Source organism: Lissotriton vulgaris, chromosome 1_2 (genome assembly GCF_964263255.1).
Source record: "Lissotriton vulgaris chromosome 1_2, aLisVul1.2, whole genome shotgun sequence".
In the NCBI taxonomy this organism is placed as follows: domain Eukaryota; kingdom Metazoa; phylum Chordata; class Amphibia; order Caudata; family Salamandridae; genus Lissotriton; species Lissotriton vulgaris.
Window position 1 is genome coordinate 346591 of NC_141686.1, and position 27059 is coordinate 373649.

At 45.2% G+C, this 27059-nt stretch overlaps 1 protein-coding gene across 1 annotated transcript in view; it reads left to right on the forward strand.

Moving 5' to 3' along the window:
- SAMM50 (SAMM50 sorting and assembly machinery component) overlaps positions 1-27059 on the forward strand; it is a 199078-nt gene that overhangs the window by 160574 nt on the left and 11445 nt on the right. The window contains exons 13-14 of the mRNA XM_086952726.1: positions 17826-17972; positions 22910-23051. Coding sequence (XP_086808852.1) covers positions 17826-17972; positions 22910-23051 — 289 coding nt within the window. The remainder of the gene's footprint in view (positions 1-17825; positions 17973-22909; positions 23052-27059) is intronic.

Sequence of the window (27059 nt, forward strand, 5' to 3'; positions counted from 1 at the left end):
CCGCCGCACCTTAGAACGGTCGCTCTTACAGACGGAACAAACTCTAGCTGCTCTCACTAAACGGCCCGATGACTCGGAGGAACATGCCGTGCTCACGGCAGAGGCCAAAACGGAATACCAAACGGCCTGCGCTGACCTCCGTAAGTATAACTTCAGGGCATATGCCTCGCGGGTGCACAAAGACAGAGACAAAACCGGGGCTCTTTTGGCCTGGATGGCGAAGCAAGACACCGAAATCAAGCCGATCACGGACATTCTCAACCCAGAGGGTGTACTGGTGCAATCGCAAGCGGAGATTCTCCTAGCATTCCAACGCCATTATGCACGAGTGTACGAAGCCCCGACATGCTGTACCGCGTTTACCGTAGATCAGTTTCTGGACCCTCTGACGCTGCCCACGGTCTCGGACTCCGATAAGCGCACACTAGACGCCAAGATAATCCCCTCGGACATTACCCAAGCGATACGCGCCATGTCCCGAAATAAAGCACCGGGACTGGACGGCTTCCCACTAGAATACTACGCAACATTCTCTCCCCTGGTAGTTCCCCGTCTATCACGGGTGTTCGGGGCGTCACTCCACTTGGGGAAACTACCCCAGTCACTACGGGAATCCGTGATTGTCACCTTTCTTAAGCCCCACAGAGATCCGCTGCATATGGGGTCATACCGACCTATCACACTCCTGTCGGCTGATTGTAAGATTCTGGGGAAGATCCTAGCTGATCGTTATGCGCAGGTCATACGCCCGCTGGTCCACCCCGACCAATGCGGCTTCGTTCCCGGGAGGAATACCTCCCAGAACCTCCGCCGAGTCTTCCATATCCAAGATCAAGTACGCAACAGATTTCCCCGCGCTGCCTGCCTCATTATGGACCTAGAGAAGGCGTTTGACACCCTCACCTGGCCCTACCTATTTTCGGTCCTGCGGCGTCTTAATCTCGGCCCGACGCTCCTGGCATACACCCGCCTCCTATACACCGACCTCACTACTCGAGTTCGTATCGGGAAACGTATCTCACCGGCATTTGCAGTCCGACGAGGCACAAGACAAGGTTGCCCCCTATCGCCCCTCCTGTTCGCGCTAGCGGTCGAGCCGCTGGCGGTTCGACTGCGTCAGGAGGGGATGGACTGGGGAGTGCCGCTTGCAGACGGGACCCACTGCGTGTCCATGTACGCGGATGATCTCCTCATATATGTCCGAGACATTGAAATGGCCCTAACCCCCATAGGGGCCACGTTGACGGACTTTGCGACTGCCTCGGGTCTACAAGTCAACTGGGACAAGTCTACGGTTTACCCCCTACACCCGGACCTACCCCCCCGAGACATAGACCTTGGACCGCATAGGCTTTCATGGTCCACGGAGGCTCCCCGATACCTCGGCGTTCGCTTATACCATTCTCCGGCAGACATCTTTGAGGGCAATCACCGCAAGGTACTCGAGAGTCTGCGCCCGACGGTCGCCTTCTGGAATAAGCTGCCACTGGCCCCAATAGGACGGATAGCCCTTGCTAAAATGGTGATGCTCCCCCGGCTCCTCTACCATTTCACAAACCTGCCGGTGATACCACCCAGATCCTTCTTCCGCGACGTTGATTCCCTCTTAGGAACTCTCATCTGGGGAGCAGGCCGCCACAGAATCGCCCTGAAAACTCTTCAACTCCCCACAACACAGGGGGGACTCGGAGCTCCATCCTTCGAGGCATATTTCCTCGCAGCACAGCTCCAGTGGCTGTCCTACTGGACGGCGGACCGTTACCCTCAGGAGACGGTTACCCCTACCGGTAGAATCGTGACTCCGGAACTCACCCGCCTGCTCCTCCCGGGCACCAAGCCGCGGCGCACTTACCCCCTCCAGGTCACGATAGCGCGCCGTTGCATGTTACGGATTCACCGGCTGTCTCCCGCTAGACCCCCATACTCCCCGCTGCTGCCACTAATAGGCGGCCCCAAGCAGGATTCCTACTTTGCGGCCCCACTACTCGCCGACTGGTCCCGCTGTGGCATCACAGATCTAGAATCACTCTTCGAGGAGGGCCAGCTGAAACCGCTGGACCGCCTGGTCGCAGAATACGGGCTTCCCCCAGGCCAATTCCTCAGGTACAGGCAACTGCTCGACGGATACCGACCCCATTTCAATCTCCAAAATGGCGAGCCAGACACGCATCCAGTAATACATACTATCCTGCATATGGGGGTGGGTCGCCACCTGGTCACATGGCTATACAAATCCATCTGGGAACTCTCACACACCCCCCTGACGACCCTACGAGCCACTTGGGAGGAGGACATAGGCCGTGCGCTACACGACTCGGAGTGGACTAAAGCTCTTGAGGCCCCTAAGCGCGTTTCTAGAAATGCCCGCTTCAAAAATATTCAATATTATTTATTACACAGGGCATATCTCACCCCAGCGCGATTACAAAAGTACTACCCCTCCACGCCATTCCTGTGCCCCAGATGCTGTTCCCCAGTTGCGAACTTCCGTCACATGCTTTGGGACTGCCCCAATCTCCAACCTTTCTGGCAGGGGGTGCACAACACACTACTGGAACTCACGGGTCTCACTACGCTAGCCACCTGGGAATCCAGTACATTAGGCATCCTCCACATCTCTAAACGTGAGCCGGTGCATAGGCGCTTTGTATCCTTAGCGCTCCTACTAGCCAATAGATGTATAACCATGCGCTGGCAATCCCCAGAGGGTCCCCCCATAGCACACTGGCAGGGGGCGGTTAACAAATGGGCGGCAGCGGAGGAAGACGCTTTAAGGGAAGAAGAAGCCAAAGGCGCGCGCAAGCTTCCCATCTCCATGGAATGGGCCATGCTCCTCCACAGCTTCCGCCAGTCCACACAGGCTGGAGACCCGCCTGACCCTTCCCCTCCCCCCACCCGAGAAGACCGGTAGCCTTCACCTGCAGTGAGCCACCCCAGAATCGGACCCCGAAAAGCCCCCTCTATCCTAGGCGGACCTCTCGCAGGTCCGGCCATCCATGGGTTTCTCCCCCCCCAACCCCCCCCCCTCGACACCCGCCGCCATTATCTCCCGACTTAGACCCTGCTAGCGCCTACATGCTTCCCTCCCACAGTTTCGTTACCCCCCTGTTCACTGGTAACACTGCTGTGTGCACAATACAGATCTGGACCCGGCGCCGTAACGGCATGAAAGTACCCATCTGATCTTATTCATCGCCCCTATGGCGATACCGTCCCGTCACCTTTCAGCCTACGGGAGCCTTTCCGTGATTGTAATGCACTGATTCACCGAAGTCATGTATATGTATACCAGTTTTATATAGCAAGAAAACGTTGCACACATAGCTGTTCGTGGCCGAATGTTGAAGCCACGCCGGCGGTCTGATTATTCTGTACTGAAATACTTTACTGCAACAATAAAAACAAATTTAAATAAAAAAAAATGCAAACCTACTAACCTGTTTTTACCAACTCTTCTCTAATCTTTTCCTACACTGAGAAAGGTTGATAATTCACCCCGGACAATGACAGTCGTAAAACCTGTTCCAAGGTTGGGAAAAAAGTGGTTGGAGAGAAGGTAAACGGGCAAACACGCAGTTGACAAATAGTTTCGAGGAGTACGATTTCTTGGCCTACTCCAATAAATGATTGTGAATTCATGAAAGCGTATTATCTGAGCTTATTGCAAGGACATATACCATGGGCGCACTTTTGAGACTTTATTTAATAATTGGGTGCCTAATTAGGTCTGGCTTTAACCATGACCTTTTGTGTTTATTCAAATTCTGTCTCTCTTTCTCGGTCTATTGGCTGGTTTCACTGTGAGTGACAGCATTCTGCTCTTTCACAAGGAGCATATTGGCACATAAAGTAGTTTTGTTCAGTGCCAGGAAATACTGTGGCAATGTGTGGATTGTGAGACTAAAAACGCTTTTTGCTTTCACCAATGTTTGTTATAATGGTGAGGGCCCAGCAGCTCCCACACCAATAAGGCTTTACAAAAACCATGCCAAAACAAGTCACGCACTGACATAACCAAAAGTCTGACTACCAATTTCATAAGGATTTGCCAATGCTTGTTTATTGTTACGTTTCCTATAATCTTATTGAAACTGGTTACACTTATTTTCCATTTTGAATATTTTTGGGAAATACTAGCTTGCATCAACACAGGTTACTAAATGATGCTGCAAAGAAAAGATGCCTAAACTTTTACAGTACGTTAGCTAACAGTTTTTTTCCTAGTTGCATTTTTTTGTGAACATTTTATTTTGAAAGCAAAGAATCATGAATCTTGCTTTCAAGCTTCTGCTACTATTTGCATCTTATCAGAGAGCATTCTGGGAGCATTATGCATAGACTCATATTGCTAAACTTTGAAAATGTGTGTACACATTTGTACATCAGTACCACTGTCAGTAGTGCTGTCGGAGCTAACAACATTTACTCACAGCGCTCACCCTCATAATAAAGCCTTTCCATTAATGAACCATAAAAGCAAGTCTCAACAGCATTAACACATGGATACAAATATTACCTTAACAGCAGAGCAATACCCCTTCCCTGAACCATAATGTAGTACTGTAAACTGGCAGCCAAAGGATTTGTGCTGTTGGTTGGGCCTACTTGTCCCAAGGACAAAATGCACATTACAACTTGTTGCCCTTGACCCAAAACAGTATGTCCTGGGCGGCGGGCTATTAGAATTCCACATCCCTGTGAGTAGAATGTCGTCATCATAGAGGTAAATCTTCGAGTTATTTACTGGGAGAGGTACTCCTACTATATTTTCTGATTGACCAATTGCTGCTGCTAGAGGTTCTAAAGCTAATAGGAACAGCAGAGGAGAAAAGGGGCAACTCTGCCGAGTTCCTCTACAGATTGGAAATGAATCTGAAATGAAACCGCACTGTTAACTTGAGGTGTAGGATGCTGATATAATAATCTAATTTTATCTATAAATTGAGTTCCCAAACCAAATTTGTCCAAAACTGTGAAGAGATATTGCCATTCTTCTACTCGATGAAAAGCCTTTTTGGCATCAAATGACAAAGCCAAAGCATCTTCCTGGAGAGATCTGGCTGAGTGGAGTGTCTGTGCCAAAGTGCGTAGATGATTCCTCGATGATCGTCCGGTTACAAATCCCACCTGAGTGTGATGAATTAGGTAGGGCAAGACTTTGCGAAGACGGAAGGCTAAGATACTTGCTAACATTTTAATATTGCTGTTGAGGAGTGATGTGGGACGATAACTACTGCAAAGGAGCAGATCTTTTCCTGGTTTAAGAAGGATTGCTATTACTGCTTTGTTTGAAATACATCCTAAAGAAGCTTTGCTATCCGCTTTCTGCAAAGCGGCATGTAAAGTATCAATTATGTTTTTACCTGACCACTGTAAAATTGTGCTGGGAAGCCATCTTCCCCTGGGGCTTTATGGTATGGGAGTTTGGCTATGGCTTGGGATATCTCTTCCTAAGTAATGTGCCCTTCAAGAAGTGTTCTACCCTCTACAGAAAGACAAGGCAGTTCGACCTCTGAAAGAAAAGAGAGCATCTTGTTTTGGTCTAACTGGGTTCCTGGTATGTATAAGGATTGCAGTAAGAAGCAAATTTAATAACGATATCTTGAGGTCGAGTTAATAAATTCCCTTCAGATGATCTTATGGCTGGTATAGCCATGGTAGCCTCCCTTTGTCTCAACTGAGCCGCTAATAGCCTTCCCGCCTTTTTACCTTACTCATAATGTCTCCCCTTCATTTTTTGTAGAGCATATTCCGCTTTGGAGGTAAAGAGGCTGTTTAGCGCCATACGAGCTTGCTCTAATGATTTGCAATGTTGTGAAGTATGTTTTGTAGTATATAATTGTGTAAATGTCTCAATATCATGTTCCAAATCTTTCTGCTGAGTAGCATTTTGTTTAGTGGCCATTGCTGCATCCTTCAAATGTTGACCCCGGTTAGTAGTTTTGGCTGCAGCCCATAAGACTCTACCTGAGTCTACAGAGCCTTGATTAATAGAAAGGTAATTTGGAAGATGTTGCAGTTGCCATTTACCCTTAGGAGTTTTATGGTGTTGTATATGCATCCACCAAGGTTTATTCCCTGGCTTAGCCAATCCTGTTTCTAGGGATAAGAGAGCCAGGGAGTGGTCAGATATTGAGGCTTCTAATATGTGAGACTCTTGCACCAGCTGAACCATTTTTTGAGAAATTAAAAAATAATTAAATTGTGAAAGGGTTCCATGCGTGGGAAATGTAAATGTGTATTCAGAATCAGTTGGATGGGAAAGACGCCAATGATCTATCAGACCATTATCTTCCATAATGTCACTCAAAAGGGCTCTATCTGATGCGTCATTCTTATCAAAAGGACCTGTTCTATCCAAAACGGTGTCTCTCGTCCGTTTCAAATCTCCTCCTATGAGATATTGTGAAGCATTTATCTCTGATAATAAATGGTTCAAATGAAGATGAAATTATTTTTTTCGCTCCTGTCAGAGCTTAGACAGAACCTACACAAAAATGAGTTTCTACAATGCGGAGCTTGATAAACAAATACCTTCCATCTGGATCTTCCCATGTTTTTGATATCGTAAATGGCAAAGATTTACGATTAAGAATTGCAACGCCACATTTACGGATGGGACCTGTGGTTGAAGACTGTCCACTATGTACACTGCTGTGAAACACCTTTCAAACCATTTCTTTGCATAGTTTACCAGATTCTAGTGCATCAAGATGTGTTTCTTGCAGTAGAGCCACATCTACCTTTTTCGATTGTAAATAAGAAAGTACTTTTTTCCTTTTGATATAATGCTTTAGGCCATTAACATTCCATGTTATGACACGTAAAGGACGAGTATTAGCCATGCCTATATGTACATCAGTGTTTTTGTATGGAGTTGATGAGTAATAAACAACTATAGGCGAATGAATGCGTTCAATCAAAAATATGAAAGAAAATAAAGAAAAAGAAACAATTCAGTACTTTTGAAGGCAAGTAAAGGATATCTGAACTTGGCGTGAGCAAATATTATAAGAATATTCCTACAGAAAGGATATGTATTAAAGAAAAGTAAAACGATAAAATTCTGTTACCTCGAACTTTTTTTTTTTTTTTTAAGCATAGAATCAAAGAATGCATAAGTAAGAATTCAAGAAATTAGAACAAATTACTAAGAGTATTCAGCCATAAATATTATATTTCATATGATAACTCATTTGATAATATAGACTTAGAAGCGATTATAAATAGAAATGTTATCTGATATATAAAATTAGCAATACATAAATGAATAAGAATCTTATGTATAGAAGAGTAAAACAGCAAAACATTTAAAACTTTCTACATCAAATAAAACTGATAAGTATGATGTATAGCTGTAAGTAATACACAGTAAAACCTTCCTCTAATAAAAGGTTTTAAATAAAACATAAATGTAAATACATTTATAAGTTCAAATGCTATCTAATATATGATAATAAAAAACATAATGAATGTGGATAGTACTCATCTCTCCAAGTTATACAATCTAATTACCTGCAAAGCATAAGAACTATAGGTTAACTTGGCTTTAAGAAACTTCAAAATATCCGTAAAGACGATATTAATTGAGACCATATCGGTGATAAAAGTAGATATCAGCAATGTCTATTCGTCCTCCGAGGCAGAATTTAAGGGAGATTTAATCAATCAATCAGGAGTTTGTTAAAGCGCGACTACTCACCCGTAAGGGTCTCAAGGCGCTAGGGGTGGGGGGGTCTGGGGGGGTGCAGGGTCCATTCCATCAAGGAGGGGGGTCTGTCGAAGAGCCAGGTTTTGAGGTTTCTTGCGAAGATGGGGAGCGATGTTGTCTGTCTGAGGTGGATCGGAAGGGCGTTCCATGCTTTGGCCGCGAGGAAGGGGTCTTGTGTAAAGGGGGTTACTGTCAGCAAGGCAGATCTTTTTTCCTCATGTGTACAGATTATTTGTTCAATGTCCCTGCCACGATGATGAGCTTCACCAGTGTTGCGATGGCTACTATCTAGCAGCTGTTTAGCATGTTTAGAACTGTGGATAGACTGATCAAGAGGAGTATGCTGTATGTCCATGTCCTTTATTGACATGCTGTCTAGAAAGGGATGTATGACGTTACAACGCATACCATTACAACTACCTACCATTACAACGCGACCATTACAACGCATACCATTACAACGCATAGCGCTTTGAGGTGCTGGATAGTGGTAAGTATAATTTACTATTCTAACTCCAGTCCCCGTGGACCCTAGGGAAGGTGTTGGATAGTAAATTATACTTATTCCCTATCCTAGAGCGCCCCCCAGCGCAATGCGTTGTAATGGTATGCGTTGTAAAAGTCACGTTGTAATGGTAGTGCGGAGTAAAAAATGCGTTGTAACAGGTGTATACCCTAGAAAGGGATGTATGACGTTACAACGCATACCATTACAACTACCTACCATTACAACGCGACCATTGCAGGTCTTCAAGATTATAAAAGTCTTTTGATTCTCCTTTTCTGGTGATACAGAAACGAGCTAGGTCAAATAATCCATATTTGATATCCATCTTCCTTAGTTGTGGTCTCATAGATAAGAATGCTTTTCTTCTTTCATTGGTTTCTCTCGAAGTCAGCTGCCATGCGAATTTCATGACCATCATAAATGCACGAGCCTTGCGTACGCGCCATCATGAAGATCTGTCTTACTTGTTCATGTCTCAAGAAGCAGGCAATTAGAGGTCTTGGACGAGGGTCCGAGTCTCTTCGTGGACGACCAATACGATGAGCACGTTGGATTTCCAGTAATGGCCTTCAACTTTTTGTGGAAAACTGAAAAAAACAAATATTATCTCATTCATTGCGATCTTCTAAGTCAACAAGCTTGCTTCGAAGAAGGAAAAGGTCTTGTTCTCTGCTTTGTATTGAATCAAGTCTGCTTTATACTACTGGAAGTCATGGGTCGCACTCCAACTCCACCCACCAGCGGGTGAACCCCAGGAGCATCACGGTAGATGCAGTTTTATAGCGAGTGCGCTATTTTTGAAAGTTCGTGTGTTCAAGCAAGTTTGCAGCACCAACTCTGGACACCGGTGTTTCGGAATTGTTGTTCCTCGTCAGCAGAGTGTAGGCAGGTCAGGGGTTTGCTGTGCAGGCTGCCAAGTGTTCTCAGGTTGATACCTCTCAAGGCGCATGGGTGCGGGATCCGAGCTCGTCAGCTCTTAGCTCGAGGGAGCCATTTAACTGGAAGTCATGGGTCGCACTCCAACTCCACCCACCAGCGGGTGAACCCCAGGAGCATCACGGTAGATGCAGTTTTATAGCGAGTGCGCTATTTTTGAAAGTTCGTGTGTTCAAGCAAGTTTGCAGCACCAACTCTGGACACCGGTGTTTCGGAATTGTTGTTCCTCGTCAGCAGAGTGTAGGCAGGTCAGGGGTTTGCTGTGCAGGCTGCCAAGTGTTCTCAGGTTGATACCTCTCAAGGCGCATGGGTGCGGGATCCGAGCTCGTCAGCTCTTAGCTCGAGGGAGCCATTTAACTGGAAGTCATGGGTCGCACTCCAACTCCACCCACCAGCGGGTGAACCCCAGGAGCATCACGGTAGATGCAGTTTTATAGCGAGTGCGCTATTTTTGAAAGTTCGTGTGTTCAAGCAAGTTTGCAGCACCAACTCTGGACACCGGTGTTTCGGAATTGTTGTTCCTCGTCAGCAGAGTGTAGGCAGGTCAGGGGTTTGCTGTGCAGGCTGCCAAGTGTTCTCAGGTTGATACCTCTCAAGGCGCATGGGTGCGGGATCCGAGCTCGTCAGCTCTTAGCTCGAGGGAGCCATTTAACTGGAAGTCATGGGTCGCACTCCAACTCCACCCACCAGCGGGTGAACCCCAGGAGCATCACGGTAGATGCAGTTTTATAGCGAGTGCGCTATTTTTGAAAGTTCGTGTGTTCAAGCAAGTTTGCAGCACCAACTCTGGACACCGGTGTTTCGGAATTGTTGTTCCTCGTCAGCAGAGTGTAGGCAGGTCAGGGGTTTGCTGTGCAGGCTGCCAAGTGTTCTCAGGTTGATACCTCTCAAGGCGCATGGGTGCGGGATCCGAGCTCGTCAGCTCTTAGCTCGAGGGAGCCATTTAACTGGAAGTCATGGGTCGCACTCCAACTCCACCCACCAGCGGGTGAACCCCAGGAGCATCACGGTAGATGCAGTTTTATAGCGAGTGCGCTATTTTTGAAAGTTCGTGTGTTCAAGCAAGTTTGCAGCACCAACTCTGGACACCGGTGTTTCGGAATTGTTGTTCCTCGTCAGCAGAGTGTAGGCAGGTCAGGGGTTTGCTGTGCAGGCTGCCAAGTGTTCTCAGGTTGATACCTCTCAAGGCGCATGGGTGCGGGATCCGAGCTCGTCAGCTCTTAGCTCGAGGGAGCCATTTAACTGGAAGTCATGGGTCGCACTCCAACTCCACCCACCAGCGGGTGAACCCCAGGAGCATCACGGTAGATGCAGTTTTATAGCGAGTGCGCTATTTTTGAAAGTTCGTGTGTTCAAGCAAGTTTGCAGCACCAACTCTGGACACCGGTGTTTCGGAATTGTTGTTCCTCGTCAGCAGAGTGTAGGCAGGTCAGGGGTTTGCTGTGCAGGCTGCCAAGTGTTCTCAGGTTGATACCTCTCAAGGCGCATGGGTGCGGGATCCGAGCTCGTCAGCTCTTAGCTCGAGGGAGCCATTTAACTGGAAGTCATGGGTCGCACTCCAACTCCACCCACCAGCGGGTGAACCCCAGGAGCATCACGGTAGATGCAGTTTTATAGCGAGTGCGCTATTTTTGAAAGTTCGTGTGTTCAAGCAAGTTTGCAGCACCAACTCTGGACACCGGTGTTTCGGAATTGTTGTTCCTCGTCAGCAGAGTGTAGGCAGGTCAGGGGTTTGCTGTGCAGGCTGCCAAGTGTTCTCAGGTTGATACCTCTCAAGGCGCATGGGTGCGGGATCCGAGCTCGTCAGCTCTTAGCTCGAGGGAGCCATTTAACTGGAAGTCATGGGTCGCACTCCAACTCCACCCACCAGCGGGTGAACCCCAGGAGCATCACGGTAGATGCAGTTTTATAGCGAGTGCGCTATTTTTGAAAGTTCGTGTGTTCAAGCAAGTTTGCAGCACCAACTCTGGACACCGGTGTTTCGGAATTGTTGTTCCTCGTCAGCAGAGTGTAGGCAGGTCAGGGGTTTGCTGTGCAGGCTGCCAAGTGTTCTCATGTTGATACCTCTCAAGGCGCATGGGTGCGGGATCCGAGCTCGTCAGCTCTTAGCTCGAGGGAGCCATTTAACTGGAAGTCATGGGTCGCACTCCAACTCCACCCACCAGCGGGTGAACCCCAGGAGCATCACGGTAGATGCAGTTTTATAGCGAGTGCGCTATTTTTGAAAGTTCGTGTGTTCAAGCAAGTTTGCAGCACCAACTCTGGACACCGGTGTTTCGGAATTGTTGTTCCTCGTCAGCAGAGTGTAGGCAGGTCAGGGGTTTGCTGTGCAGGCTGCCAAGTGTTCTCAGGTTGATACCTCTCAAGGCGCATGGGTGCGGGATCCGAGCTCGTCAGCTCTTAGCTCGAGGGAGCCATTTAACTGGAAGTCATGGGTCGCACTCCAACTCCACCCACCAGCGGGTGAACCCCAGGAGCATCACGGTAGATGCAGTTTTATAGCGAGTGCGCTATTTTTGAAAGTTCGTGTGTTCAAGCAAGTTTGCAGCACCAACTCTGGACACCGGTGTTTCGGAATTGTTGTTCCTCGTCAGCAGAGTGTAGGCAGGTCAGGGGTTTGCTGTGCAGGCTGCCAAGTGTTCTCAGGTTGATACCTCTCCAGGCGCATGGGTGCGGGATCCGAGCTCGTCAGCTCTTAGCTCGAGCCGACGGGCTCCTGGATGCTGCCCTGCGTGCCGGTTCGGGCATCGAGGCCATTGACTGTTGTTTGGCGGCCTTCTCCTCCACCCCTAAACCATTTTCTCTACTGATGAGGGAAGTTATCCCGAAACCCGAGCCATGTCTCGGGCGATACCCAAAAACCCGGGACATGTATCGGGTCTAGAGATTCATCAGTCCAACAAGTACCAACTTGCACCCACCTGGGTGATCCACTACTGAACTACAAGTACCAGAATCCCGAGGGGCGATCCGGAGGAGGGGCTAGCGGTGTGCGCTCCATTGCGGTGGTTTTTACTAATTGGCTCCCTTGAGCTTTGAGCCGACGGGCTCCTGGATGCTGCCCTGCGTGCCGGTTCGGGCATCGAGGCCATTGACTGTTGTTTGGCGGCCTTCTCCTCCACCCCTAAACCATTTTCTCTACTGATGAGGGAAGTTATCCCGAAACCCGAGCCATGTCTCGGGCGATACCCAAAAACCCGGGACATGTATCGGGTCTAGAGATTCATCAGTCCAACAAGTACCGACTTGCACCCACCTGGGTGATCCACTACTGAACTACAAGTACCAGAATCCCGAGGGGCGATCCGGAGGAGGGGCTAGCGGTGTGCGCTCCATTGCGGTGGTTTTTACTAATTGGCTCCCTTGAGCTTTGAGCCGACGGGCTCCTGGATGCTGCCCTGCGTGCCGGTTCGGGCATCGAGGCCATTGACTGTTGTTTGGCGGCCTTCTCCTCCACCCCTAAACCATTTTCTCTACTGATGAGGGAAGTTATCCCGAAACCCGAGCCATGTCTCGGGCGATACCCAAAAACCCGGGACATGTATCGGGTCTAGAGATTCATCAGTCCAACAAGTACCGACTTGCACCCACCTGGGTGATCCACTACTGAACTACAAGTACCAGAATCCCGAGGGGCGATCCGGAGGAGGGGCTAGCGGTGTGCGCTCCATTGCGGTGGTTTTTACTAATTGGCTCCCTTGAGCTTTGAGCCGACGGGCTCCTGGATGCTGCCCTGCGTGCCGGTTCGGGCATCGAGGCCATTGACTGTTGTTTGGCGGCCTTCTCCTCCACCCCTAAACCATTTTCTCTACTGATGAGGGAAGTTATCCCGAAACCCGAGCCATGTCTCGGGCGATACCCAAAAACCCGGGACATGTATCGGGTCTAGAGATTCATCAGTCCAACAAGTACCGACTTGCACCCACCTGGGTGATCCACTACTGAACTACAAGTACCAGAATCCCGAGGGGCGATCCGGAGGAGGGGCTAGCGGTGTGCGCTCCATTGCGGTGGTTTTTGCTTTATACTACTGTTAATCTTTTTTCCAACCCTTCTCTTTTATTATGAAATTGTACAATACTGCTCTAATTAATTTAATTTCTGCCGTAGGAGAAGAAATGTTAGCGTCCATCTCTGTCAAACGGCAACTGATTGTCGAGATTTCTTGTAAGATGCACTCCATAGTTGCCCCTGATATTTCTGTTGAGGTAACCAGAGATGAATTAGATGATGGTCAAAGTGTACCTATCATAGACATAGTACGCAATTGCTTATGAACCTCCTTCAAGAGAAGTTGCTTGGAGTTTTTGGTCCCGTTCTAGTTTTTAGACATCCGTAAATTGACGTCTTATTCAGCGAACCAAAAAAGCACTTAAAACCAAGTTTACAAAAAATGTGGCGGGAACCAGTCACTTATGAGAGCGGTTGCCTCTCAGATGCAGTTAATTATAGCACTTAATGTTTGATAAAATATGACCTCCTTTAAACCAATACTCTTCTCAGAGTTATATGCAGAATTACCTGAATCAATTATAAGTAATATTGCAGCATTGAGGTTTAATCACAATTATGGTAGTAAATATTTTTAACCAGAACAACAACGGTAATGTAAAAATTATATATTGAATTTACCACACTTTATTTACGAGGTGCTTGAAAAATGAGTGTCGCAGGCCCTGGTTAATAGCAGCGACGAAAGTATCCAGTCATATATGACGTTGTACACAATATTAGGAAAAGACTCTTGAAAATATGGTGCAAGGCTGACTGGATATTCAAGGTATTTGATACTTGTCACGTAAAGTAGCGTAGAAATTTCTCCCTCATATTGTACGTCAAAAAGCTGTTAAAACAATATCAGCATATATGGGTAACAGTTCATAGCTATGAGGAAAGAGTTCTGTTTGTTTACTACATTGTATTCAGGATTATGGAAAGCCCCTTGAAGGTTCAGTGTAAGGCTGCCATAATGTGCAAGTCGTTGGGCACTTGGCGCATGATGCATCGTATATCCAAAGTCAGTAAAAACGGTATCACTATTGAATGTGAAGAAACGTGTAGTCACCTCATATGAAGATCAAAATAACCAAAGTCAGATTAAACTCCTCATAAAATTTCAGTAAAACATTACAAGCGAGCAGTGACTAAATGGCTTCAACTACAGACTTCGTAATGTTGAGATATCATGTATAATAACATCAAATCACTGTGCCAGTCTTACTTGTCACATTCTGAAAAACAGGGGGCTTCCGGAGATACTGAAGGTAGTAAGACACTTGAAAACGCTGGTCTCTGATTCTTTTCTTAACGAGGTTTCCAAATGACAATTGAAGAGATTTTGTGTTAAATTCTTTTATAAGGCATTGATATTTCTTACCAATTTAGTATTACTGGAGCCAAGGATGATTCGGTCTCATTTCCGCCATGCGCGATGCCAATAACCGCTCAGGAAGGCAGCAGATGAGGCGCACTAGCTACCCAAGAGCCAGGGCTTTGCTGCGTCAGGAGGCCCAATATGCACCTGCCGGGGTAGAATGTCTTTCAGTCAGAACAAACCCTAAAAAGGGTCATTCGGTCCCAAAATTCAGCCACAAAGGAGGCGCTGTGATGGGGTCTTCATATCCATCGATTTGGTGGTCCTGGCTCTGCAGTGGAGAGCGCCGCCTCCATCAGGAGTCTGTTCCGAAGCGGAGCTGCACGTTCAGGCGGCCATCTTCCTTCGTGGCCAGACAATGCCCATCCTCTCAGATGCTTAACTTTAAAGACTGCCTTTTTGGTTGCCATCACCTCTGCTCGTAGGATGAGTGAGCTCCAAGCTCTTTCTTCAAAACCTCCTTTTCTGGCTATTCATCCGGACAAGGTTGTCCTTCGTACTCGACTTTCTTTTCTTCCCAAAGTGGTTTCTTCTTTCCACATTGGTCAAACCATCACTTTGTCCACCTTCTTTCTGCCTCCACATCCTTCTAAGGAGGAAGAGAGGCTCCACCGTCTGGATCCAAAACATGTGCTTTCCTTTTATTTTGATCGCACAAAGCAATTCAGGGTGGATGACCAGCTCTTCGTTGGCTACGTGGCCGTCAAAAAAGTTTGGGCCGTGCACAAACGGACTATCTCTAGGTGGATCGTTTTGTGCATAAAAGCTTGCTATTCTTTGGCAAAGAAGGAACCTTCAGTGGCCTGCGGGCCCACTCCACCAGGGCAACGGCAGCTACCACTGCTTTGGGACATGTAGTCCCCCTCAATAACATCTGTCACGCAGCTACCTGGGCATCTCTGCACACGATCACTAAACATTAATGCCTGGACCGCCAAGTCCGGAGAGACAGCATCTTTGACCGTTCTGTTCCCCAAGACTTTCTGGTGTGAACTTAGTTCGCAGACCCACCAATTGGTGTTGCTGGGGTTTCTATTTTACAGGTAAGGAATCTATAACTAATTGTCTCCTTCAAATGAACAAGTTAATTACCTTCGGTAACGATATATCTGTAAGAGACATAGATTAGTTATAGGTTCCTTGCCGAACTGACTTCCAGGGTTGAGGACTTCCTTTCAGGGCCCTAGCTTTGTGCACCAGTGGTCAGTTTCTTGTATGGGTCTGTGCTTCTGGCGTGGAATGTTGTGTAAAAGAACTGACGTCAGCACGCGAGGGCGGCGTCTAAGTAGATACGGCAATATCCTTCCGGCGACCAGACACCAACGACGAACGTGGAGTTGACCAACGTAATCTTTCGATGCGCAGGGGTACTGCTGATGAAAAAATTCTCCAGATCCAGTCTGACGCCTGGGCGTAATTCTACAGGTAAGGAATCTATTACTAATCTAGGTCTCATGCAGATATATTGTTACCAAAGGTAAGTAACTTGTTCTTCCATGTTAGAAATAAAATGATTTTTCCAATATTTGTTGGATCCATCCCTATCATGCGTTGCTTGCCTCCATTTATTGCAATCTTCCTTATTTTGTAAGTATTGTGGTAATGACTCTCCCAACACAAGAAAATTCCCATCATCTAAAATGTCAATCATCTCTCTGCTTAAAATGCACCCGTGTGGCATCATCTGCCCATGTCAACACCCATGTCTTTTTCTACTATATCTATTGTAGTTCTCTTCCAATATATTATTACAATGTTGTCGTATTACAAAAATACAAATTATTTCCTTCTAACTACAGTTTCATTTGTTACAAAGTTAGCTCCCCTACACGAGGTAGCATCTTCACGTTACCTATGTACAAACTTCCCTATGTACATTAGCCAACAGGGGTGTTTCATGTTGTATGTACAGAATTTCGTATTGCCTGTCAGAATAATTTTAACAGTCTTTTTCCCTGTTATGTTAAGTTACGAAGCTTTATAGAGCGCATAGCTGCCCAATGGCTTCCCAGCGCTAGGAGACCAATACAGAGCAGAAGTTAGAGAAGGATTAGTGATGCTGATGGAACAGCTTGGTTTTAATCAATTTTCAGAAGGTGGCTTCTGTTTACAGAAGTCTAAATTTGTGTGGGAGAGAATTCCACAGCTTGGGTGCCAGATGCGCAAAGGATCTACCTCCCCATGTGGCTCTCCAAAGTCTGGCAGTTTTTAGTAGCCGTTCAGAGCAGGATCTGAGGCTTCTGTTTGGGACATGCAGGCTCATCGTGACTATGATTTTACTAGGGCCCCTGTAGGTGCGTAATGAAAGACATCTTATTGTATGGCAGTTGAGAAGATGCAAACCAGTAGGAGTGTGTGCCTACCTATCAGGGCCTCATGGCACAACAGCATGGCATTTTGTATGTGTGGATATATATTTCATTGTTTGGCTGAAAATTACATAACAGACTGAGGCAAGTATCAGAAGCTGGAAGCCTTTAAAAAATGTTCCTCCTTCTTGATTTGAGTGCATTGGGAACACTGTGCTCTGACTGCAATATTCATGTTGCAGTAAAGCTTGGTTGTTTGTCACTAGGGGATTACTAACTTCTACTGAGCTTTTTCATCTCTGATGTAATCATTTCACTGGCATAATATAGCTTATTTGTGAGCATTTATAATTTCACTTCAGGCCTCATCTTTTAAGATTGGTGTATTTTATCTGCTTCCATCCATGCACTGAATCATCCAGTATTCAACCGTACCCTCAGTGATTCACCCGTTTGTGCTCGCACTCCACCATCTGTTGAATCAATATAACTGTTACTTACTCACCCATTCACGCAATCACATCCGCAAACTCCTCAATCATGAAGAAGCATTTCACTTATAAAATACAACTATTGGTTTTTCATTGCATGTTTCTTGCTTTTCCTTTTGGTTTTGTTTCACTTTTCTTTTTTTTCCTTATTTGTTTTTCCATCACTATTCATTTTTCCTCTTAATGTTGTGAAACTCATTTAAAAGACTGCATTTACATAATTGTTATACTATGTATTAATATCTATGTTTTAGAGAATTGATGTGATATGCATTAATATATTGTATGTATGTATTTGTACAAAAAGAGCATTCTACAGTGCTCTTTAGATAAACAAAATAGTTATTGCTAAATAGTTTTAATTGTGTGGGTTATCATTAGTACTATAAGCTATTGACCAACACACACAAATGTAGCCCAAAATGCATTGTCTATGTCAGTGTTCAGTTTCTCTATGGACCAATATTCTGAATATGAAATGTTTTTTTCCTGTTAGGTGATTATCTTGGGGGAGAGGCATACTGGGCTGGCGGTCTGCATCTATATACACCCCTACCTTTTCGACCAGGCCGAGGTGGATTTGGCGATCTTTTCAGGACACACTTCTTTCTTAATGCAGGAAACCTTTGCAACCTGGAATATGGTAAAGTAAAAATATGTAATATCTGGTGTGACAAAACTGCTTTCCGTTTACAATAAGTGAATATACAATTGTGAGCAAAGTTAGTGATCAACCCTCTTCTTCCAAAGATTGTATTTGTTGTTTTTATCATACATTGAATTTTATATAGTGTATTAGACCCTCAATCACCTCCTTCAAGAATCCATTACAGTGGCATACCTGACCACATTAGAAGGTTCTAGGTTATCATTAGCTTGACAACGATTTGATGGTAATGAAAGACATGCAACCCCTCAGGCGTGGGCCCCCAATAGTGACCGACAGCATCGAATGGATTGAGTGTCTTTTTCTAGTTTCCCCCTTAAACCACTTTAGAAAGAAAAGTGCTGGAGTACAGTAGAGTTTACTTCTTCAAATATGTGTACTGTATCACAGAAACTGATAATCAATGTTCGTGCCTGACACTTTAATTGTTCCTCTATGCAAAATCAAAGACCACCCAAAGGAAGGATTCATAGTTTTTCCTGTAATTTCTTTCCTGACAGGGTGGTTTCGGTCATCTCTTACTCTGATGCATTGTAGCGTTTGTGGTTATGTATTAACATGTTTGAGAGTAGTTTTTTTCTTGTCTCAACTAAGGAATGCTACTCATGTTCTTATTAATATTTTAGACTTTTTTCTGCTGACTGCAATTCTTACAAGGTACTTTATTAGTGAAACTAATGTAGAGGGTTAGAGGCTACTGTTCTAATTTTGCTGTTTGCAGTCTAACTATTAGCTGTAGTAGATAAGACTTTGTGTTTGTAAGAACGTTTGAGACAGTGTTAGATATAAATACGACAGTGAACAAAAATCTAGTGAATGAATAAATAGATTTTATTTGTGTGATTTCTTAAAATCATTACAAAAAGGCGTTAGAAACAGGAAACATCAAATTTCAAAATCAATTATGAGTGCAAAAGTTCTTTATAACATTTTATTCACAACGTGCGTGATGTGTTGTTTCTTGTGGCCAAGTTAAAATGAGGCGCATTGGTTCTTGGCCTAGTTTCGTGTGACGAAGTTAAAACAGAGCAGTTAGCTGTTGTCGTTTGGAGATCTTCAATATACTGCCATTGCTTTTTATCCCACATGGCTCATATCTATTCGGTACTGCGTAGGATATATGGGCGCAGAAGAGCCCATAGTGGTTTTCGTTCCTGTTGGTGATGTGCCAATTGTGTAGGAGGAGAGTTCTCTTAATGGCATCGGCCTCGTCTGGCTACTGTTCGCTCCCTTCTGCAGCCATTCTGCCTTTTAGAAGGGAGTGCATGTGTTGTACAAATTTTCCAAAATTGGCCATGTCTTTGACAGTGTCCCGTATGGCTTCATTTTTTGTGCGAGTCCCCTGTTGGAGGAAAATGAGCCTAAGATGGATTCAGCTGGCCTGTCGCAGTGCTGGGCATCATAAGAGTTTGTGTACCAGTAATTCCCTTTTATATTTGCATAGTCTGCACTCTAAGAAGCATCCAAGTGGTTTCCAGGTTGGATACAGTTCTTTTAGGAGAAGCGGGTGCAGCCTTGCAGCGAAGATCGGAGTGAGGGCCCGTCTCCCCACGGCCTGGTTAAAGTGGTGTTTTTGCTGCAGATAATTTTTTTTGCTATTTAATGGATTCATGAAAGTCCTGTGGCTGTAAAGATTCAAGGTCTAGCAAACGAGACAAAAGACGCAGTTGTGTTTTTTGTTTTTGTTTTTACAGTTGTGTAGTCGATAAAGTTTGGGTCCCAGTTCATTGTGGCCAGTTGCAGGGATTCCCCTGCTGCCATAGGTTTTGCACACTAGGGGTTGTTTGAGATGCTAAATATTATGAGAAGCCTTCATGGAATTATCTGGAGCCGAGGTAGCCCGGTAGAAATATTTTGCCAAAGAGGCCAGCCCTTCCAGCTTTTGTTGAGTAAGGTCCAATTCTATGCGGATCAGAGTGCTCCTTGCGCAGGAGGGAAGATGGAATAGTTTCTTGTAAGCTGAGCATTGGATTTTTTCATGGTCCGCGGCTAGCATGCTGGGGATTGCCAGCTGCGCATAGTTGACTGATGGCAGTAGTTTGGCCCGTGACACCCTTCACATTGCCGTCGTTGTAGAATTATCGGGCCAGCATTTAGCTTGCAAAGGGCGTATGTCCCCATCTTCCCTTTCAGCCTCATTTTCTGTATATGGAGCGAGGGTTGGCCTGATTAGCACAGCCAAGTGCCATTTTAGTTGGGCTGAGTGTACCCCGCCGCAATTTTTTGGGTTGGCTGCCAAAGATCACTATTTTAGATTTGCTTGTGTTGGGGACTAACTCGTTGTTGAGATTGTATTTGGTGAGAGCATGAAGTGCTTTTTGAAGGCCTACTTTAGTGTGGTCTAGGAGGATTAGGTTGTCCGTGTATTGTAACAGATGGATTTTTTTTATTTCCAATTCTTGGTGTGGCAAGTTGAGGCTTCACTTAGCGCCAGGCCCAGATCTGCATTGGATAGATTGAGTATTAGTGAAGCCAGCACGCACCTCTGCTTTAGCCCTCAGTCTGAAGCGATTTTCTCAGTGGCAGACCCTGGTTAGTTTGTTCCTTACCCAAGTTCTGGAGAATAACGACCTAATGGCTTGCAGTAACTTTGGCAGATGTTGCACCCCTCCAATTTCAGCCAAAGGATGTTACAGACTACCCCATTGAAAGCTGCTGAGTAGTTGATGAAGCAGGCGAAGACTGCGGGCGAAGAGCGAGAGGCTACTTGTTGGTCAAGATACAAAGGAACAATGATGTTGTCAACTGTCAAGCCCCCTGTGCAGACCTGTCCTGTAGAATAGTAGGAGACCTTCGGTATGTGCCCAGTTCGCTAGTTCCAGCAAGAGGCATATAGGCTGTATAAAAGATCCTCTACATGAGTTTGCCACTACTTCTAGAAACCTGCATTCCTCTAGTCCTTCTTTATCCTATTCAATCTAACCAGTAGACTCACATGTCCACCACTCGAATTAACAACTATGATTGCCCTATACTAACTCACCATTAAGCCACTTTAAGTTCCGGAGTACCTTGCTACTCACCGAAAAGCACTTATTCGCCTTATCAGGGGTAGTAAGTGCTATATAAAGACAATGACAAATACTTTGACAAAATAAACTGATTTTCAACTGCCACAGTTTGTGTTAAGGAGCAGCAGAGCTCTGCCTGTTAGCATTTCCTGTTTCCTACTCGACCTCTGACTGTACCCATGCTTGTGTCCTCAAGAGGAGCATGAGTTCATGAATCTTGGCGGGAACTCCACAATGCTGCCGCCTTGCCATTTATGAGTTTGATTAGCCCCCCTTTAATCTGTTTTTAAAGTGGATATGTAAGGTGTTTACGTTTCCAGACATATTGCTGTCTTTTAAACAGACATATTTTCTTTGGATTGAAAATTAGAAGTAAATCATCTATTTTTCAATCACTGCCCCCTCCTTTACACAAAGTAGGATTCATTTAGCGGATATGTTACAGTTTGACATTTAAACATCAGGAGGCACTAAGATAAGAAAAACTGCCCAGTGCACATCGTGATGAATGTCCATTGTGTTTTGCACTGATTATGACCTAATAATTGGACGTAATAACACAAGCAAATGGTTTATGCATCAGTTATGCCTGTCATATATCCCCGTTGCATACTGTCTTAGAAGGGCAGTTACCACGAGTTCTAATTGTTAGTAACTGAGTGCAATGGAACTAGAACAAGTAAATGTGCTATATTTTTGTGGAGCCGGTGCAAAAATACGTGCAAATGCTATTTTCAGTGGCGTTAGCTATACGTAGCTTAATGACCCTGACGGTCCCTGTGGCCTTGTAAACAAAATTGAACCTGACAATACCTTGAAATTACCCAAGTAAAATATTTTTTGTCAGAATCTGGCAGAGGCTAATGTATTCCAATTGCATGGCGCAAACTATATTCAACTACTTTTATCAAATGCCTGTCCTTTGGCTTTCACATATTGTAGATATGATTGAGCCCTATTTTTTAAATTTGAAAGGAATCTCCCACAGGTGGAAGCAGTGTTCAACTGCATCCATCTACGGAATGTGCATGGGGCCAATGTACACACTCCCAAAGGTCCTCCTTCTGGTAATCTCTGTGTCTTACTCCCAAAGGCCTTTTTACCCCTGCATCAATATCTGTAAGGGCAGTGGTCCAGGGTTAAAGTCATTCCCTCATTTATATGGGGACACCCGTCCATAAAAATACATTTCACCAAAATCGAGATAATACATATTGTTGAAAATTGAATCTTTTTGTGGGTCAGTATATGCTGTTTTGCACATTGTCAGTGGAATTCCCTTCTAATTAAATTAATTGTTCATCCGCTGTGGCTGTGCTCAAGCTTAAACTGACCATAGAAGACACAGGGAATCATTGCAGTTTATTGGGGGGTAGAAGAGCTCTTTCATGGTAGAAGGGGCTGAGAAAACCTCATGCCATCCAGGCCCGAAGTCCGCCATGAGGAAGCAGCATGCAGTTTCTCTAAGGCTCTACCTGATTTTCTGCTGGGCAGTAATGTTGCTCCTGGGTTCTACTTCAGGCTCTGAACCTCTAAAAAATGTTAATATTTTGTGTATTTCTCACCTAATCCTCTGTAAAAGCTATGGCTTTTACGCCAATAGTTGGAAAAATGGTGCTGTGAAATGGGTAGATTCAGCTTCTAATTTATTTTTTGCAAGTTAGTACTCGATGCTCTCCGGTGAAACATTGAGTCGGTGAAATCAAATGCCTGAAGAATGATATGACGATTGTAAATTATGAGCTGAAGCTTTCTAAGAGCCAATGAGTCTCATAAAGGAGCTGCAGCCTCTAGCCACCTAATGAATTTAGTAGTCCGCAGTGAATTAGCGCTTTGTCGTAATCAAGCTTTTTATTTATCTTGCAGACAACATAATACCTTTACCCTTTATTCACATTTTAGGAGCAGGTCCCAAAGCCCATCTTCGTAAGCTCGCTGAATATATTCGTTGGTCTTATGGTGCAGGGATTGTTCTCCGCCTGGGCAATATTGCAAGACTGGAACTAAACTATTGTATCCCAATGGCAGTGCAAAGTGGAGACAGGTGGGTACATTCGTTAACATGTTGTGCTATTTGATTTAAATAATAGGGAAAGCTTTCAAACCTGGTTTATCAAACCTCTTTCATTATGTCTTTAAATTGTACATCTTCTGGTCTACAAATTTTTCTCACAATGAAACCGCATTGCTGTTCTAGAAATAAATTTAAAAAAATAGAAATATCAGTGTTTCTATATGAGTACAGGCTTCTGTGTACATTCCATATGCTTCCATAACAACCAAGTTAATTTACTCACTGTGAGCCTATACTGAATCTCACTAGGATACTCTTGTCTCTGCTTTTAGTAGTTCTGCTGCTGGGATGTTTAGGAAATGTACTGTGATATATTTTTAAGGTATATGAACACAGAGTATTAAAGAAGATTGAGAACATATTAGCTATCTGTCCTTAAAATACCAAGCGGGAAAAAAGGAACACTAAGGATCATATGAGCATGCCCAAATAGTGATCGGGTGTGGAATAAATGTGCGTGGTAGGAACATCAAATTTGCGTTGAGAGAAACCAGGCTCTTGGAGGAGTCTTCACCAGCTTATGTTAGTTCTATGAATGTTGAAGAAATGTACTTTTGTTTCTTGAAACTATTCTGATGGTCAGTCCAATCAAGCCTTAGCAAGTCTCAAGATGTGCCTGACAAAGTTCCAAGTTCTGGGATCGGCTGTGAAGGGGCATCTTTTGATAGATGTAAACATGTGGCTTAGTTCTTCCCATTCTGCAATAGCTTGAAGGAATTCTCTTCAGTGAAGAACCTTTGCAATGATGAAAATCAGTCCTTTTTGGGGTTGTGTAAAGATGCACAGTGGTTTGGTTCACAGTAGTACAAAAAAGCTGCAGAGTCACTGACTAGTTGCCACATTTAGAAGTAGGATAGTCCTTTAAGAGAACATGAATTTTGACTTTAGGTTTCTCTGGTCAGTGCCACAAAAAACAAAGTAATAATAGGGGCATGCCAGAGGTCACATTTTCATACAGCCCTTGGGACGAATGATTCATGCCTCCCTGCTTGCCTGCCTGTCTCTCTATCCATTGACACATGCCTTTTTCCTACGCACTACCGACCCCCCCCCCCAGATCTCGATTGCATCATCACAAACCAAGAAGTTTGGTCACATCAAGCAGATTTATTTTTTTATTTTTTTTAGCTCCAGTTAGTGAAGGTAAACCAACCGGCACTGCGGAGCGGAGAATGCTAGCATTTGTCCCATGAACCCTCTCCACAGCTTATCTGTAAACAGCCCTGCCACAAACAAGTTATAGATGAGTTGGTCTCACCATTTCCCCAAAGTCAACACACAAAAGACGTCTGCACTAGTATTATTATTAGAGGCAATTATTATAGGCCACCATACTATATAAATGTATTCTGTAGTGACTCCGGGATCTGGGGATCACGGTTCGATCCCCGGCACCAGTGGCAGATTAGCACCGCACCATGTGACTCTGGGCAATAGCTTGCTTAATCTTCCCGACGGCCCCAGCGCCTAGAGACCCTTACGGGTGATTGTGCGCTTTACAAATGTGGATTATTATTATGGTAGTCTATAATGCATGAAAAAACAACCAGAACTAGCCATTAGGGTAGTGTTTGCGTACGATGTGTTTAGTATGGGAAACCATTTGGTTTGTTAGGAAGGCCCTCACCCCCAGCCTAGTTGTTGGCATGCTTCATCATCGGGCCCTACTCGAGGCACCGAGTGCGCCTCAGGTGTGCTGCGACGCTATTGTCTCCCGACCCACTGAAACACCTGTCGTCCGGCTAAGGGATCCGTAGGAACTGAGCTCCAAGACCACACTGGACGTGGGAGACCATAAGTCTACACCTACACGTCCTTAGCCTTCGTTTTTATTTTCTGTCTGGGGCCCACCAATAAACTTACTGCTTTGGGACCCCAAGGACAGCATTTTAAACCTCACACAGCACATCAGCACAGCACACTCACGTTCCAAAAACCCGTTCTGCAGTAGCCTGGCGTCGCAGCACACCTGAGGTGCACTCAGTGCCTCGGGTGGGGCCTGATGATGAAGGTTGCCACCAACTAGGCTGGTGGGTGAGGGTCTTCCTAACAAACCAAATGGTTTCCCATACTAAACACATAGTACGCAAACACTACCCTAATAGCTAGTTCTTGTTTACTCTTTTAACCCCAGGGGGAAACGAAATAGCTGTTCTAGTTCCTCTCTCTCTTTTTGATTGCAAGAGGCCTATAATGCACAACAGTGGTAGCAAATGCCACACTTTTTGTGGCAATTAGCAAAACTAAAGATTTTGTACAGCATGAAGGAAATTAACATGATATTAGTTACTATTTCTTCCTCTTACAAAAGTCTAGTACTAACCAATAGTAACGAGAAAGCCAGCATTCTGAGAGGTGGAATGCAGACGTTGCATACAAGATGCCAAAGGAAAGCCACTCTGTTACCACAGCCCAGAGTCTGTTGTAGATCATGCCAGCCAGATATGATTGGAGGTTTTCTTCCTTGGAGAGAAGAAATCCTGTCTTCCTTATGCATTTCATGGCATCTTATAAATATTCTTTTTACATGAGCGAGAGAAGGTGCCCTCACTATACAGGCGTGGTGAGAACAGCAGCGTGAGAATGTGTTGTATCATGTATTCTTATAGGTAAGAGCTGATACAATGCCTAAGAAATACAGAATAATTTTACATTTGGCGTGTATGTAGCAAAGGTACCCTATCTATCAGGAGAGCTTGGTGACAAGAGGCTGAAGGTCATAAGTCATTCGCCATAAGTGGGAGGTCAGACAATATACAATAATATGTAGTCATCAACTGTACAAACCTGACAGCCATTTCAGGGAAGATACAGGGGCTTCCAGGTTGCTGCAGAGGTTGTTCCTGGGACCGGGTCAGAGGATACACATATATTGTCCTTAGCCCTTACACATATTATTTTTATCAAGAGAGCCATTGACAATCAGAAGACAGTTGATGTACTAGTAGCTGGGCAGCTAATTCGTTTTCTTTCAAGCCACAATACAAACTATTTTGGGATTGTCTTGAAATGGATCAACATAAGTGAGGGTATAATGGACTCTTATTTAAAGTATTAAAATGTGTTTTTCAAACTGATAGACAGTTGCAGCGTTCTTGTGCACAGAAGTTATCTGTGGTCAAAATGTGGTTCCTGATTATTAATAAATGTGTAAACAATGAAATCTGACAGGATTTCCTACAGTTGCTCTTTGTTTATCCATAACAGTTAGTCTTTTACCTCAGAGTTAAGAAGGTAGGGCCTGGCTTGAGAATGGGAGCAGTTGCACCCCTAATTATGCCTAATATACCATGTAAAAAATAAAAAGTTATGAATCTGCGGCGTACCTCAAGGATTCTCCCTCAGCCTGACACTGTTCAACATTTACATGGCCCCGCTCGCACACGTCATCCGACAGCACGACCTCAACATAATCTCCTACGCAGACGATACTCAACTGATCCTCTCCCTCACCAAGGACCCCATCACCGCCCAAGCCAAGCTACATGAAGGACTGAAGTCTGTTGCCGACTGGATGAAGATAAGCTGTCTGAAGCTGAACTCGGACAAGACGGAGGTCCTCATCCTCTGCTCCAACCCGGCTGCCTGGGATGACTCCTGGTGGCCAACGGCACTGGGGGCAGCCCCGACCCCCACCAACCATGCACGCAACCTGGGAATCATCCTCGACTCAACGCTCTCAATGACCAAGCAAGTCAACGCCATCTCCTCCTCCTGCTTCAATACCCTCCGCATGCTCCGCAAGATCTACAGATGGATCCCGACAAATACAAGAAAGACAGTCACCCAGGCCCTCGTCACCAGCAGACTCGACTACGGAAACGCCCTCTACGCGGTAGCCCCGACCAAGCTCATCAATCGACTACTACGCATCCAAAACGGCTCGGCACGACTGATCCTCGCTGTACCACGACACGGCCACATCACCCCCACCTGAGAAACCTACACTGGCTCCCCGTCAACAAGAGGATATCCTTC